General features: G+C 38.8%; 5 protein-coding genes and 1 long non-coding RNA gene across 9 annotated transcripts; 2 read left to right on the forward strand and 4 right to left on the reverse strand.

Moving 5' to 3' along the window:
• Positions 1–266: 266 nt before the first annotated feature.
• Positions 267–2,895, reverse strand: Scsalpha1 (Succinyl-coenzyme A synthetase alpha subunit 1). The gene is made up of 4 exons (XM_018008038.2): positions 2,722–2,895; positions 1,883–2,331; positions 755–1,039; positions 267–687 (listed from the first exon to the last, which is right to left on the reverse strand). The coding sequence occupies exons 1-4, from the start codon at positions 2,756–2,758 to the stop codon at positions 472–474; spliced, it is 987 nt and encodes a 328-aa protein (XP_017863527.1). The 5' UTR covers positions 2,759–2,895; the 3' UTR covers positions 267–471.
• A 297-nt stretch (positions 2,896–3,192) lies between these two features.
• Positions 3,193–5,960, reverse strand: PIG-B (phosphatidylinositol glycan anchor biosynthesis class B). 4 transcript variants are annotated; one of them, XM_018008793.2, is made up of 6 exons: positions 5,518–5,690; positions 5,279–5,421; positions 4,650–5,117; positions 4,004–4,585; positions 3,695–3,938; positions 3,193–3,607 (listed from the first exon to the last, which is right to left on the reverse strand). In XM_018008793.2, exons 2-6 carry the CDS (start codon positions 5,404–5,406, stop codon positions 3,473–3,475), a joined length of 1,557 nt encoding a protein of 518 aa, XP_017864282.1. In that variant the 5' UTR covers positions 5,407–5,421; positions 5,518–5,690; the 3' UTR covers positions 3,193–3,472. The 4 variants fall into 4 exon arrangements, with proteins under 4 accessions (XP_017864282.1, XP_089322885.1, XP_089322884.1 ...); XM_089466759.1 differs by lacking the exon at positions 5,518–5,690 and adding an exon at positions 5,824–5,960 and having other exon boundaries at positions 3,193–3,938; XM_089466758.1 differs by having other exon boundaries at positions 3,193–3,938; positions 5,523–5,692.
• On the forward strand, positions 5,812–7,214 carry LOC108614601 (mpv17-like protein 2). Its single transcript, XM_018008794.2, has 2 exons — positions 5,812–5,952; positions 6,027–7,214. The coding sequence occupies exon 2, from the start codon at positions 6,309–6,311 to the stop codon at positions 7,149–7,151; it is 843 nt and encodes a 280-aa protein (XP_017864283.1). The 5' UTR covers positions 5,812–5,952; positions 6,027–6,308; the 3' UTR covers positions 7,152–7,214.
• Positions 7,215–7,426: 212 nt separating this feature from the next.
• Positions 7,427–10,526, reverse strand: IntS10 (integrator complex subunit 10). The gene is made up of 3 exons (XM_018008932.2): positions 10,266–10,526; positions 9,131–10,208; positions 7,427–9,064 (listed from the first exon to the last, which is right to left on the reverse strand). The coding sequence occupies exons 1-3, from the start codon at positions 10,463–10,465 to the stop codon at positions 8,396–8,398; spliced, it is 1,947 nt and encodes a 648-aa protein (XP_017864421.1). The 5' UTR covers positions 10,466–10,526; the 3' UTR covers positions 7,427–8,395.
• A 1,354-nt stretch (positions 10,527–11,880) lies between these two features.
• ntc (nutcracker) lies at positions 11,881–14,660 on the forward strand. The gene is made up of 2 exons (XM_089466762.1): positions 11,881–12,370; positions 13,793–14,660. The coding sequence occupies exons 1-2, from the start codon at positions 12,238–12,240 to the stop codon at positions 14,596–14,598; spliced, it is 939 nt and encodes a 312-aa protein (XP_089322888.1). The 5' UTR covers positions 11,881–12,237; the 3' UTR covers positions 14,599–14,660.
• Positions 12,171–12,850, reverse strand: LOC149269035 (uncharacterized). Its single transcript, XR_016269680.1, has 2 exons — positions 12,462–12,850; positions 12,171–12,398 (listed from the first exon to the last, which is right to left on the reverse strand). It is a non-coding gene; the product is annotated as an uncharacterized LOC149269035 (long non-coding RNA).
• Positions 14,661–15,421: the final 761 nt, after the last annotated feature.

Genomic DNA, 15,421 nt, shown 5'->3' on the forward strand with positions numbered 1-15,421 from the left:
TCGAGCTTGAACGTTAACAAAATAGTTAATGGCATATTTAAAATAAGGCTGGTTGACTTTTTGGTGCCATTTAAAGCGAGTGCAGCAACATATTTTCAATCTTAAGTGCGCGGTGCAGTGTTCTTTTCCAACTTTTGATATATATAGAGATACTATATATATATATATATATAGGTGGTACGGCAGTTACTTAAATTAAATTTGTTTCTATGGAATACATAATTCAGTTCGTTCTAGATCGCTTTTTATACGTCTCATAATTCGTATTCTCTTCACATACAATAATTTATTTAGGATTTCGAAAATTTCAGTTTTTTTTTGCTGTGTTCATTTCCTCACTTTTTGCTTAATTAGTTAATAATTTTTACTGCTTTGCATATTTTACTCATCTGAGTCGTACGTGTGGTACCTCGGCTTTGTCACATGTGGTTTTGTTCAATTTGTTGTTGATAGATTTCCTTCTGTATTTATCTAAACTAGCTCCAGACGCTTCATCTCCTTGAACAGCTCGTAACCCATCTTGGCAGGACTTCTGGTAACAATGACGCCGGCCTTTTCAAGAGCGGCAATTTTATCGTTGGCACCGCCCTTGCCGCCCGAGATGATGGCACCGGCGTGACCCATGCGACGTCCAGGTGGAGCCGAAACACCAGCAATGAACGAGACCACCGGCTTGGCCTTGATGCCCTGCAAACGATGAAAGAATTCGATTAGTTTGTCTTGGAGATTGAAAAGAAGGATTCCTTTTCTTTACCGTATTGAACTCCGTCAAGTAGTCAGCAGCCTTCTCCTCAGCCACACCACCGATCTCTCCAATCAAGATGATGCCCTTCGTTTCGGGATCCTTGAGGAACACATCGAGGCAATCGATGAAGTCGGTGCCATTGAACGGATCTCCGCCAATGCCGACGCACAGCGTCTGGCCCAGACCCACCTCCGTGGTCTGGTGCACAGCCTCATAGGTGAGGGTGCCCGATCGGGAGACGACGCCAATCTTGCCACGCTTGTGAATATGGCCGGGCATAATTCCAATTTTGCACTGCAAAATGCAACTGAATTTAATCAAACTGTGATCATATATATATATGGATACAAATTGATAAAGCCGTTTGCCGAGTTCAAGAGATAAGCGAAAGCAAACAGAAATAATATAACAGTGTTTGATCGCTATAACAAACTTGCTTGATAATAGTCAACAGAATTTGCCTTTCTCTAGTCAGATCAATTTAGTGTACGTTAAGTCCAACTACAACTTAGTCGACTGCTTTATACCCTGTTTAGCAGTTGAGTAATTCAAAGCCAATGAAACTTAGGCAGATGACCTTTATACTGACACTGAGGGCAGCTGAGCAATAGCTAAAAAACTAGACTAGAAACTAGATTGTTACAGAACTACAAGTATAATCTATGCATTCATGCAACTACAGGGTATTTAACATAGGTTTAGTGAACCTTGGACTTTATACTTAGGCTTAGGACATTTTTATTTCAAACTAGTTTTTAGCCTATATACCTTCCTTCTATAGAAAAGTAGGGCATACCTGACAAGAAATTGTGCTACCATTAGACACGCCCATATTCCATTTTTGATTTGCGGTTTTTCAAAATACTCCCCGCATCATTTTTATCAAAGTATATAATGTAGCGATAGGGTGAATTTTCCCTATAAACAATTTCCCTTTTGTACTTTTGCTCAAAATATCCCTCACAACATTTCTACCAGGGCATATAACGTAACAAACCCAACGACCGGCAAGCTAATCGAACGTTCTGCTTGAATTCGTCTCGCGTGAACTTTGCACCCTGCGCTTATCTCCCTTATCTCTTGGGCGGCCTTCTTCAGGCATCAGATCATGTTTTTATTGCTGCTTGAAAAACGAACCTGTTCGGGTGCGATGATGCCGGGGCAATTGGGTCCGACGAGGCGCGACTTGTCCTGGCTGACCAGGGCATGCTTCACCTTGACCATGTCGTGCTGTGGCACACCCTCCGTGATGCACACAATCAGAGGAATTTCAGCGTCCAGGGCTTCCATGATGGCAGCGGCAGCGCCGGGTGGTGGCACATAGATGACCGTGGCATGGGGATCCGTTGCCTTTTTGGCTTCCGCAACGGAGGCAAAGACGGGCAGGCCCAAATGCTGAGTGCCGCCCTTTTTGGGCGAAATGCCACCAACGAGCTTGGTGCCATACTCCAGCGCCTGCTGGCTGTGAAACGTTCCCTGTTTGCCGGTGAAGCCCTGGCAGATAACACGGGAGTCTCCAGTCAGTTTCAGATTTCCACGCGTCTTGTTGTACTGCGAGCCACAACGTACGCTGGCAGTGAAGCCATCTAAGAAGGGTGAATGCAAATATAATTGTGAATTTCCCAATTAACAATTTCCCTTTTGTTGTTTGTTTTGCTTTTTTTCGGGTCACATGCGAACCTTGAACATGGCCCACTCACATCTCTAGCTCTGCCCTCTTCCCATATGTATGTACATTTAACACACATACATATGCATTCATATGCCGCAATTGCAGCCACGTCGTTTTCACTGCTAATCAGCATACAATTTTTCCAATTAATACATCCCAATAAGAAGCAGCTGTTACTTGTTGCCGCTTTTCTGATTGTATATCGCTCTATGTGCAATAAATTGCACATAAGTTATATAATTTTACACACACATAAAAATGTTTCGCAATAGGTATTTTTTCACTGGATTTTTTTATTACTTACCTCGTACTTTCAGCAGCGCTCTCATTGAAGCAGCCATGATTTGTGTATGTGTGCTTTTGTTGTTGCTGTCGCTTGTGCGAAATGAAGCTGTGCAGCTTATTGTTTAAAACGCGTTTAATTAGTGCAAACGACGGCGACGGCACACGGATCCTCAACACGATATATCGCGTTAAGCGCAGCGATACATCGATTAGCACAGGTGTCTCTGGCAATCGTTAAAATCACATCTCTATTTGGCGATAGATGAACGAATGCTATTAGTTACTTACCATAAAAATATTTATTAAATATTTCAACATTAAATAATATTAAAAACGATATTTTAAGGAAATAACTTCTTTATTAAGAGCATGGCCTAAACTCGAAAATGGAATACCCAAATACGACAAATAATACAGATTTAAATAAAAAAAATATTTTTTTTTTCTACTCAACCTTTTTATTTTAAAAGAACTAAAAAAGGATACTATTAAATTAGTTGCACTTAAATATATTGCCTCACTTTAGACATACACGCCTAATACCAGATCATTGATTTAAATATTATCAACTATGACAAAACTATTAAAATCTGATGACATAAACTGTTTCGAAAATACATTTTAAAAACTGTTACTAAGGCCGTAATGTTAATAATTTCAATTAGTTGCTTACTTTTTGTTTTCAGTAACGGAGGGCTAAATGTCGCATCAAGTCTTTGCTATATAGAAAAAGGACAATTTAAGAAAATATTGCTTGACTCTAAAATAAATTAATTGAACAGATTTTCACTCGATTGCGGCTCAGCTGGCAGTTCCGCGTCCTCCTGACGATTAAATGCATTCTCCTCGCCCTTGTTCAGGCGCTGATAGACCAGTATGCTCTTACCCGTACGCGAATGCACGTGCTGCAAGAGAGACGCGACATTAGGCAGTTGCGTTCCCAATGCTGTGGACAAATCCTGCAGCAAAGGTGACTCAACCCATTTCTTTACCTCGGCGTGCTCGATACTGTACAACAGTTTGTAATTAATCAAGAAGTCGGTGATCTTCTTCTCTAGCGAATCAAAGAGGACCACATGGGAAGGCTGTGCAGTGATGGGGTGAACGGGTATATGGGATCGCAGCCAGTGCATGGGCGCCTCAAAGAAACGATCAGCCTCATCCTTGAAGTTTTCTCGCTGCTCCAAGTTTGGATTGCAGGTGAGGAAGCGCATGGTGACATTCTCATGAATGTGACTGCAAAGGCAGAAGACAACGATCAATAAACATATAGATATATATAAATAATCCCCAGGACCAACCTATAATAGGGTGTCGAGTGGCATGGCATAAGGAAGAGTATATTAGCGCGTTGTTCGCGCTCGTCACGATAATCCTTAGCAATCTCCTGCAGCTTGGGCATCAGCTCAATGGGTCCCTTCTGGTGCACCGTGCTCAGATACCAAGCGGGCACCACATTGCCCAGCAGAATAATCAAAGCGGCTGCCCAGAGTTGAGTTCTCGAGGCGCGATAGCTCCAGCGGGACAGAGACTCAGCACACACATACAAACACAGCGGCAACAGCGAAGTCACAAACCGGAACTCCTTGTGCTCCACCGTACTGAGCACCACCAGCGTAACCAAAATGCTAATCAAAAGCTGCTTGCTCACTGGGTGCCGGTCGCCCTTGCGCACGGTCTCCATGATGCCATAGATAAAGGGTAGCGTATTAATGCCCAGCACTGTGGGCAGACCCACTGTGAAGTACCAATACCAAGGATGCGAGCCGTAGAAGCTGCCAATGTTGTGTAGAATATTATACTTGAGGAATTCCCAAGGCGTCACAATCAATTGGCCATGCCAATAGGTGTCAATAGCAATACCAACGCCAGCTACAAAAGCGCTGAAAGGATAAGAGAAGAGGAATTTAGACATATATATAAGCCAGTATATATGTTCATACATACCCAATCAGTACAAAGTGTTTCAGAATCAGCTCCAACGGAGGCTGTCTCGTCTTGCGCAGATGATAAATCACCAAGGGCACCCAGATCACGGCCGCAGTCGGCCGCAAAAAGCAACAGATTGCAGCAGGCCACAGGTAAGCGGAGCCCTCGCCAATCCAGGGGAAGTAGCTGAGGGCGATGGTGGTTAGCGACGCCTCCAGCGTGTTGGACAGCGTGCGTGAGCCCGTGTAGAACCAGAACCATGGCACAAGTATTAGGAACAATGCCCACTTTCTTTTGCCAGTCCAGACGTAGAACCGATAATCCGAGTAGGCGGTCAATGTGGCTTGCAGTAGGCGTGGCAGAAGCACCAACAGTTGGGCGCTGTCCAACTGCAGCAGAGCGAGCAATTTATAGATGCCCGCTATTATCAGCGGATAAACATAACTGCGTATACCCTTCACCCACTCCCACGTGAGGTAGCCATAGCTGCAAATGTGAAAAGTATATTTGTAATTAATAACATTACAAATGAGCGCATGTTCCACTCTCATGCCATTCCACTCATATTTAACCAAACGGAAACGAGTTGTATTGAGTCATGTAACACACGCTCATCTCTAGTTTCGACCTCCCGCAGTCCTGCTTACCCGAATGTTAGCTTGTGGGCCACCTCCAAGCTCTGCCAATACTCGTCCGGCACATAATAAGTCTGGACCACGAATACCGATGCTATGCGCACCGCCATTATTAGCGCGAAGACGTAAAGTAGCCTCATGGCATTGAATTTTCACTGCAGTAATATAATAAATTAGCAACTGTCAACTTTTTTAATTTATGCATGCAAATTTCTCATATTTTTGACAACTTTTTGTTAGTCGTGTCTAACCTTACAAATTTTGATAGCGCTGCGTGTGAGTTGTGTTTTATAAGTGGAAGCCTGCGTGTTTTGATGGAATTTTTTGTCTATTTTAGCCAGAAAAACATTTGGCGCGCTAGCGTCGAGAAAAAAATTGTGTTAGGCGGCCTAAAAATAACGCGAACTAAAGAGCAAAGCAGAAACAGAAAAGTGACGCCGACGTTGCCAGGGATGCACAAGTCAAACGAAAAAAAAACTATATTAAAGTGCTATCGATATATCAAATATAAATTCTAAAAATTTTCACGTATTTGACATATAGTTTCTAATTTTTACCTTGTTTAATTTTTAAATAAAATATAATGGATCTTGGACTTCCTGAGCGCCTTGTATAAATGAAAACCTAATATTAATTTAATATTGCCATTGCTACACTAGTCACCCAATCAACTCGATTATAACAATGTAAGCTAAGCAAATAGATGTTTAATGATAAGGGGGTGCATGTATTCTGCAATTTTTTTCTTACTGCCTTTCAGTTTTCAATATATCAAATATCATCAAAATTAATAAACGAACAATAAAAAGTATCGATAGATTTTAACGCTTTCTTGGTAACCAGTACTATCGACTAATCCACTATCGACTGTTGATGAATCATCGCCCACCTGCTCGCCGTTATGCAAACCGATAATCAGAATAAACACGAACTAGTAACGTGATAACAAAAAAACAAAAAAATACTTATCAGATGACAAGGCTCTAGAAAGTAGACGGTTTTGGTTGTTCCCTTAAGTAGTGCTTTCTATCTGTGCGGCAGCATGTATGTGCTGGCTCGAGGATGCGTAGTTGTCTATCAACCACTACTGCAGCATAGCAGGAGATATTTAATACAACGTACATTCACAGCGTTTGCAAACAAGTCCCGAATCTTACCCAGACCTGATGTAATCGCTTATGGCCGAACGTATGGAAGACGGCACGCACATGGCAAGGGCGAGGCCAGCGAGGCTAGCACTTTCATGCTTATGCGTTGGACCAAACTGGTGTGGAGCAAAATGTTTGGCAAATATCTGCTGCTGACCAATGTCCTCGGGTCCGGTATATTGATGGCTGTGGGCGATGTTATTGCCCAGGAGTATGAATATCATCACGGTCTGAGTCGCCAGAATAGCTATGATGGCGAACGAATCTTTCGTATGTTCGTGGCGGGCGCAGTGCAGGGTCCGCTGCATCATTTCGTATACAATTGGATGGATCGCATCATGCCGCATCGCACAATGAAGAATATTGTCAACAAAATACTCATTGATCAGTTATTTATGTCACCCGTGTGCATTGTGTTGTTCTTCTATACAGTGTGTCTCTTGGAGCGACAAACGCTACAGGCCACGAATGAGGAGCTAATTAGCAAGTTTCCCTACATATATCTGATGGATTGGCTAACATGGCCAGCGGCACAGTACATTAATTTTCGTTACCTGGACACCAAATATCGTGTCGCCTTTGTCAATGTATGCACGGCGGCTTACAATGTGCTCATGTCGTATATGAAGCACGATTTTGGCTTACCTCTGCCCATAGATAATTCCATTGGATTGTCAACGAGCAAACTGCCCGCCACGCCCACTTCTCAATCGAATGCAACAGAAACCAAAACATAATTGTAAGAATCTGATTTAATTATGTGATATTCAAGTAAATTCTTAGCTACAATTGTTAAGTCATCTGCGTCATTGTTATTATTATTATTTGTTATTGTTCATAAGCAAGAGGCTATTAGCAGAATTCATATTAATATTATTAAATTTAAATGGCTATAGATTTACGAAAGATTATTTGTTATTGCTCATAATCAAGAGGCTATTAGCAGAATTCATATTAATATTATTACATTTAAATGGCTATAGATTTAGTAACTATTTAAATTGACGATGTATTTGTTTATTTTGAAAGATTTAAAATTAAGTGTATTTATTAACTATTAAATTGTACCCTTAGGATCAATCTTATGCACAAACTAGTATATAGAGAAGCAATGTTATTTAACTGTTTAAATATGCATATCATATATATAAGTAAAATTTAATATATTTATACGACTGTTGAAATAAACATAAATGTACTTAGGTGTATTTATGTATATAACAAAAAAAGAACAACAAAGTTATATTTAAAATATTTCTTTTTTTTTATTAAATATATTAACTGATTATTATTTATTTATTTTTTTAAATTTCAAATTCAATTTTAAACAATATAAATAATAATTTGATTGCAACATTTTTGTTCTCTTTTTTGTTTTTGTTTTCAAAGATTAGTTAAACAAATTTTTGATAGACTTGATATAATCTATACAAATTCTCAGTCTAACTTAAGTTTTTGTTGTTGTAAAAAATGATACAAATTAAAATATCAAATATAATTTTCGTGCAAAATCAAATTTCTCGCTTTTTTTTTAAATTTACAATGGATACATAAAATGTAAATATGGAGACATACATACAAGTTTCTACCAGAGCTGATTACATTAAGCTTAAAATAGTTTCTTGGCAAAATACCTTATTATCTACCTATATGAATTTTAACCCTCTATATTATTGCTATAAATATAGGCTTTATATGTACAATATGCAATCTGTTTTAAATTCTCAGCTCGATTTGCAAATATTTCATATGAATAACAATTTCGTATCGGATATATACAATATAGCTTTAATTTAAATATTAACTTAACTTCATTCTCTACAACTTACAATAGTTTTTTAGCTTTTATGTGGAGTTATGGAGTCAATCTGAATAACATTTTCATATCTGAATCACAAGCCATATTTCACCCACATATACATATCTAGCATAACTGTTTACAAATAGTTTCTTAATTGATTATTATATAGTCCGACTGTGCTCATTTGATGACAATAGTCTCCACAGGTGGAGCCATGCCAAAGATGTGCTGCACCAGCGTCAGATGCTCCTGTGTTATGAAATTGGCCACCAGCGTCGGCACATGCTCGTTGCAGCGCGCAATTTGTTGACGAATCAGCGATTTGAATTCATCTCGAGCGCCCTTGTCGGCGCCCCGAGTGCCAATGCGACGTGGTTGAGCCGCCGCAGCAGCAGCAGGTGTATTCGTTCCGCCAGAGGCGCTGCTGCTGCCCGTGGGCGAGCCAGTCAACTCAAAGTTGACATCATCCTGCTGCTGTGTATTCCAAATGTATGCCAACTCCTCGATTATGTCCGTGGCAATGATATAGTTCGACAAGATGTGCAAATTGAATGATTTGCGTTGCGTGATCAAATTGAATATATGTTGCTTAAGTAGAATATCCTTATCAGGATTCAGTTGCAGCAATGCCAGCAGATCGCCCAGCAGTCGATCCGAGCAGTTGGGCTCGAACAGCATCCGACTCAAGCGACTGGTTATGGCGCGCGTGCAATACTGAATGAGTGCGATTTTGGTCAGCGGCAAGAATATCATGTGACGATGGCTCTTCAGGCTGATGTTCTCCAAGAGTTGGCCACTCGTTGCAGGCAATTCAGCGAGTATCTTTAGAATGCACTGAAAGCCCTGAAGCTGCAATTAGATAAAAGCATGTAATCTCTGAATATTTCTGTATTGCTACAATATCTTCTCCCCTACCGTCATGCTGCCCTGCATCAGATTGAGGCTAAGTATTTGCAGGCTCTGCACCAGCGTGCTCTGCGTCGTCATGTCGGCCATCAGTTTATTGGCTTCATCGCGATGGCCAAAGTAAATGGCCAGATCGAAGAGAAAGCGTGATATCCAAGGGGCCAAGGGAAGTGCCAACATCAGCTGGCTGAAATCCCGCTGGAATTGCTCAGTGTTTAGTAGCTGCCAGCAGCGAGCGGCGTGCAGGAAGGCCTCCGACAGCTCTTGACTGATGGCGGTGGTGGCCGAAAATTTAGGCGGTTCCATGCTCTGCACTTCAGCACCTTCTGGTGTCCAGTCCATGCTCTGCACCTCGCCACCCTCGGGCGTCCAGTCAATGAAGCCCTCGACCAGGACGTGACTCACTTCCGCATCCTCTATGCGCAGCTTCCGTATGTAGCCGTGCAGTGAGTAAATGAACAATGTTGTGGCATAAAATAGCACCTGGGAGCTGCCAGCCGGACTGCCGCGCAATATCTTTACCAGCTTATCCCAGTAGACATTCTGATTTACCTGCTTGCTGAACGGCAGAAACGGCTCCCAGCCCATCATCTGGCCGCACAGCATGAGCACCTTGAATATGTTTTTCCACGCCTCCGTTGTGTCGCACTTCTCATCGTCCATGATCTGGCGCAGATAATACTCCAATGAGTTTGTGTAGAGACGACAAGCGAGCACTGGATTCAGCTCTGGCGGCTTGTTTTGAATCAGTGGCAGAACCTCCTCCACAAGCATGCGTTGATAAACATCGGGATCAGCTTTCATGCCCTCGGCGAGCATCTCCAGCAGTCGAGGAGCCTGCGTTACTGCCGTTTTCGGAAACTTATTGAACATGAGTATATAGCTATGTATGCACTGCTGTAAGTTGTCGCCGCAATTGCTTATCGTGTGCACGAATATGCTGTGCTGCACCTCTGGTGTCAGATGCTTGTACATCTTCACATAGAACTCTTGCTCGGGCGTATTTTCCGTTTCGTTGCGCAGCGCACTGGTCAAGGCGTTTACCTCTTGCCACAGCTCCGCATGTTGATTGGTAAAGTTTGTGGCGCTGTAAATGTAAGGACTATTAATATATATTCAATTTCTGTTTTGTTTACCATTTTACATTATACTAAAATATTGGGCTGCCATCTCGCTGTTCTTGGCATCGCGCTCCAGTAGATACGCTTCGTACTGTACATTGAATGCATTTGGATAAAGGGTTTTCGCAGTCAATATCCATGCTTTGGCTGAACTGGGGTCAGTTTTGCGCAAACTTTGCGCTTGACTAACCATATACATTTCGTTTTCATCAACAGATGTCATTGTTATACAAAACTAAATTTACAGACGCCGGTAATTAGAGATGTGCAAACTAGTGCTGCAAAAATATCGGATCGGAATCGTTATAATCGATATTTTCGAATTTTGGCAAAAGATCGATATGGGTTTCTTAGTATCGATATATCGAAGAAAAAAAATGGTTATTCTTGGCGTTGGTTTTAACTGTGTAAGAAGCGTATTTATTTAATTTTGCTAAATTGTATACAAATTGATTGATTTAATTTAATTGCAATAGAAAGAAAAAAATGGATCAGTTTTTGGAAAGAAAACGTAAGTACAATTGATATATCCTATTGGAAAAGCTTGGAGTCATAGCTTGTGTGTTTTAAGCGCGGCGAGGGTGGACTCCGATGAAGAAAATAAGACAGTGGGAGCCCCAAAAAAATCCGAAGTGTGGAAATATTTTGAAAAAGGAAAGGATGGTTGTGCGGTGTGCAGAAATTGCTTTAAGGTCTGAAAAACAAGTGGAAATACCAAAAGCCTTAAAAATCACTTAACACGCATGCATCCATCGCTGCAAGAGAGTGAATTGGCACCCAAGTCCGGTAGCATTTTGCACTTCGTAAATAAAAAATATGAGGCAACGTCCTCTGAGAGCGAGAGGATGTTTAGCAAAGCGGGAATGATTGCTAATTCCAGAAGGGCGTCATTAAAACCGGAAACAGTAAACAAACTATTTTTTTTTTTTTTAATAAAAACCAATGGGTTTTGTCTTAATTTCTTTTTTTTTTTCAAACTGCCATGGAGGCAATTGTTTTTGTTATTATTATAATATAATTTTAAGGAGCATAGTGAATTTGAGCTTTAATGAATTGCTGTTTTAGGTTTAAGTTAATGAAAAATAATTTGGTTTGGTTGAATAAATTTGTTTTTGTTTGATGCTGTTGCTTTTATTTTAATCTTGAAATGGTTGCCATTTTATCCATTAAGAAGTCATAATTAATATAAATATTATAATAGCTTCTAAGCAAGAAAATTAACATTTAAAAGAAGTGTTCGATATATCGTTTTTATCGATCTTTTTCTCTGAAAATATCGTGGATATCGATATTACGGAATATCGATTCTTTTGCAGCACTAGTGCAAACTGCGAGAATAATAATGAAAGCGAATATGCTGAACTGAGATGGGACAAAGCACGTGCGTGAATACCTGCGATATTTTTAGCAGTGTGGATATCTGCATGAAAATACAAATAATAAATAAAACTATAATGAATAAAAATATAAAGTAACTCTTGTACTTTACAGACATAAACGATATTCACTTAAAATACGGACATTACGCACACAATCGATATACAATTAACATTATCACATATTATCATATACAATCGATATATTCTGATCGCAAAAGCTTTAAATATAAAAATACTATTGCACATATCGAACTAACCACCGGCAAATAACTATTAATGCTCTATCGATAGAACCGATAGTACAAGTAGATAACAGGTGGCTTTTACAAACATTATAATTAATGTTCTTAAAATTAATTAAAATAATGCCATTTAACGGTCGAAAACGAAAGTGTAATCGTGCGTGATTGAGTTTAGTTAATAATTTATATCGTTGCGTAGTTTCTGGTGATTTGTGATTGTCATGGTGTAATTGTGAAGTTTTTGTTATTTGTTTTTATTGTTTTCGAAACTTAGACAGCGTTCGGGTGTTAATCAAATGATTTCTCATTTATATAAAAATACATTTTCTGAAAGTAACGTAATGTCAACCAAATTAGTACGTACATAACGAACAATGACAGACCCAAAAGCGAAAAGCCCAGACACTGCAGAAGTGCCAGCAGCAACGTCAGCGTCATCTAGTCGACCCACAGTTAGCACCGCCGAGGCTGACGCATCTGCTGCTGATCGATTGGATAGAGAGACAGGTAAGTAAGGCGCTATAAAGGCGACCAGCTGATATGGGCATTACGATTCATTAATATTAAATAGTATTATAAAATGTTTACTCATACATACATATGTATGTTTATATGATTTTGCGCTTTTATAGATTAGAGATGGTCTCGTGCTGACACGATCAGAAAATATCGAAAAACTATCAATTAGCAGCAATTAACGTAAAGCACAAGATCGAACATCTACAACTTTTCAATTTTACTAAATTCATACATACGTTTTGTTATAATAATAATAATATTTTTAATGCAAATTAACATTTTATACTATTTTACTTACATAATCACGAAATCTTAAAATTGTATTTAATTTGGAGTACTCCTGCATGATTATTTAAATATTCGAAACTTTGGGTGATATTACCTGGAAAACAAATATAGGCTTTACTAATAGAGGAGCTTGACGCACAAAATTTTTGTTTTGAAAACGATTGTTCTAGATGTTCGATCTATTTGTTGTAGTTATTTAATTAATATGTAGTACTTTATTTTTACTTATCATAGTATTATTAGAATGTTTCTGTTCATTTATTATACCCTGAACCCATTGTAACTGGTAATAATATACATATGTATATATATGTAAATGACAGAATGCGGCGTGACCGACTAAATAAAGTAATCAGAGCGTCAAACTAAGTCGATTTAGTCCTGTCTGTTTGTCCGATCTATGCAGGCCTTATGATGGATTCTAACTATGGAGTATATTCTACAACTTTAATCGAACAGGGTTCAGAGTATATCCTAGTCGGACACATCCGACTATAGCTTTCTTGTTTAATATTTTCAAATTTATTTTTCAACAACAAACAGCAAAAAAGTTTATTTAGAATTTACTTTCGTCCTATTTTGCAATGTATATTTTTGTATAAGCAAATAGTTTCAATTTGATTGCATCGTGATTCAAATCCATAAATTGAAATTCGTTTTGTTTATGTTTACATTAGATACGTTAGATTGTTATTTTTGTATGTATGTATGTATATATATTTCATTCACTGTGTAACTAAAATAGTGTAATTTTTACATTCGTCACATTCGATTATTTCGTGTCACGGCACGCACTTCTGTTAATAATAAGCTTATGTGGTTTTTCCTTAAGTTTGGTAGTGCATAAATAATTCACGTAGAAACAAACATTTTTTTTAATTACGCACGTCACATACGCACATAGACTCGATCCTTTTTGCTCAACGTGTTTCGTTGCATCCTCTTTTTGTTGACTAATCTCTGCGACCTTATAGACATCAAGACACAATCTCTAAAACACAGCACAAACCCTAAACGCTTTCGTGACTTATTCACAGCAGCCAATGCAAGAGCAACAACAACTACTAAAAGCACTTTAGTGTACTCATTGCCAAAAAAAAAAAAAACCTTGCCTCATTACAGCGGCTAACGATGATGGTAAACGACAAGGGGAGCAGCAGGTGATCGAAAAGGAGGAGGAGCTGCCGTTGTGTTTAGAGTATGCCACGCCCACATCGGTGCCGCTGCATCTGCAGCAATTGTTGCAACAATATAAGAATACCAAGCTATCATCTGCTGAACTGTTGATGCTGCTGATCTATGTGGTTGCATTGGAGTCGGGATTTGTGGAGAATGAATGCTATGTGGAGAAGCGGGCACTGCTGAAGCCGGTGCCGTCTGTCGGTTGTTTTCACGTTTACAATGTCCGTTTGCTTAGCCGTCAGCGGGTGAACTACACAAAAGATGATACGAACTTTCGTATGTTGCTCCGCATCATGCTGGACAACAGCTCAATGGAGGAGCCAACTGCGATATATACACTGCAATCGCATCTCTTTGCAGTTGTGCTGGGCGATCTAATGATGGTCACCCTAAGTCCTGTGGCGCCCTCGACAGAGCCCGGCTTCAGCGTTTGCTTGTCCATCGGACGATATGTGCTCAATGTACAGCTAGAGCCGATCCACCAGCGATTTCGCAAGCTGGACGAGCTCTCATTACAGCTGCGCCAGAAGCTCTTCCAACCGATGCGTGCCCAACAATTGCTATCCATTAAGCCCCACATGCATCCCTCGTTGCTCGGCTTGCCCGTGGAGCTGTACGACAAAATCTTTGCCCATCTGAACAATAATCAGCTCAACATTGTGGCGAATGTCAATAAGCAGCTTCGTCAATATAGCAATCAGTTCAAGGAACGACGACCACAGGGCTCTATGACATATTTACTATAAAAATTTTATGTTTTAATGTGCGTAGGTATCAATAAAGCAGAGGAAAAAATTTTTTTAAATAATTCTTTGATGATTTTTTGATATGGGTTATGGAGTATAGCTTGTCGGAATATCTAGCACTGAATTGGTAAACGTTTTCTATTATATACGTATATACATACAAAAATATACAAGAAGAGTGTATACCTTTAAAATATGTTAAACAAAATGAATTTCAATATGATGTAAAACAGTGTGAAGACTGGAAACTTTTGGCATTATTGTGCATTAAAATGAAAATTCGTTTCTGAATAAAATAAATAGTTGTATGAAAATTGAGTAAAAATGTTATCAACTATGAGAATCATTTTTCTTTTATACGAGAAAATTAAGAACAATTTTTTGGGGTGATTTTTTTTCCTGATGTTTGTTGAAAATAAAAATAATAGAACAAAATCTTTAAATAAAAAAAAAAAAAAAAAAAAAAAAAACAACAATTTTAAGTATATCAGAAAGTTTAAATTTGTATCCTAAATTATAAAAATAAATAATGCAAATTTTTGTATTTGTTTGATTTATTTATTTATTTTTTTAATTTATACAAATTTTAAGGACTCATAAATATTAAGAAAACTGACTAAAAATTTGATCTTGATAAGTTTTTAAAATACGAAAATGGACTATTTTCAATTGATTTTTGTTTTTTGTTTTTTTTTTTTTTTTTTACTTTTGTAAAAGAAATGTTAAAAGGTTAAAATAAAATATTAATGAATAAATAAATTGGTATTCATTATAATGAGTCCACTAAGTTAAATAGGTGAAATAAGTAAGTTAAAGTAAACAT

Source organism: Drosophila arizonae, chromosome 4 (genome assembly GCF_054131065.1).
Source record: "Drosophila arizonae isolate 15081-1271.41 chromosome 4, UAZ_ARI_1.0, whole genome shotgun sequence".
NCBI classification, from domain to species: domain Eukaryota; kingdom Metazoa; phylum Arthropoda; class Insecta; order Diptera; family Drosophilidae; genus Drosophila; species Drosophila arizonae.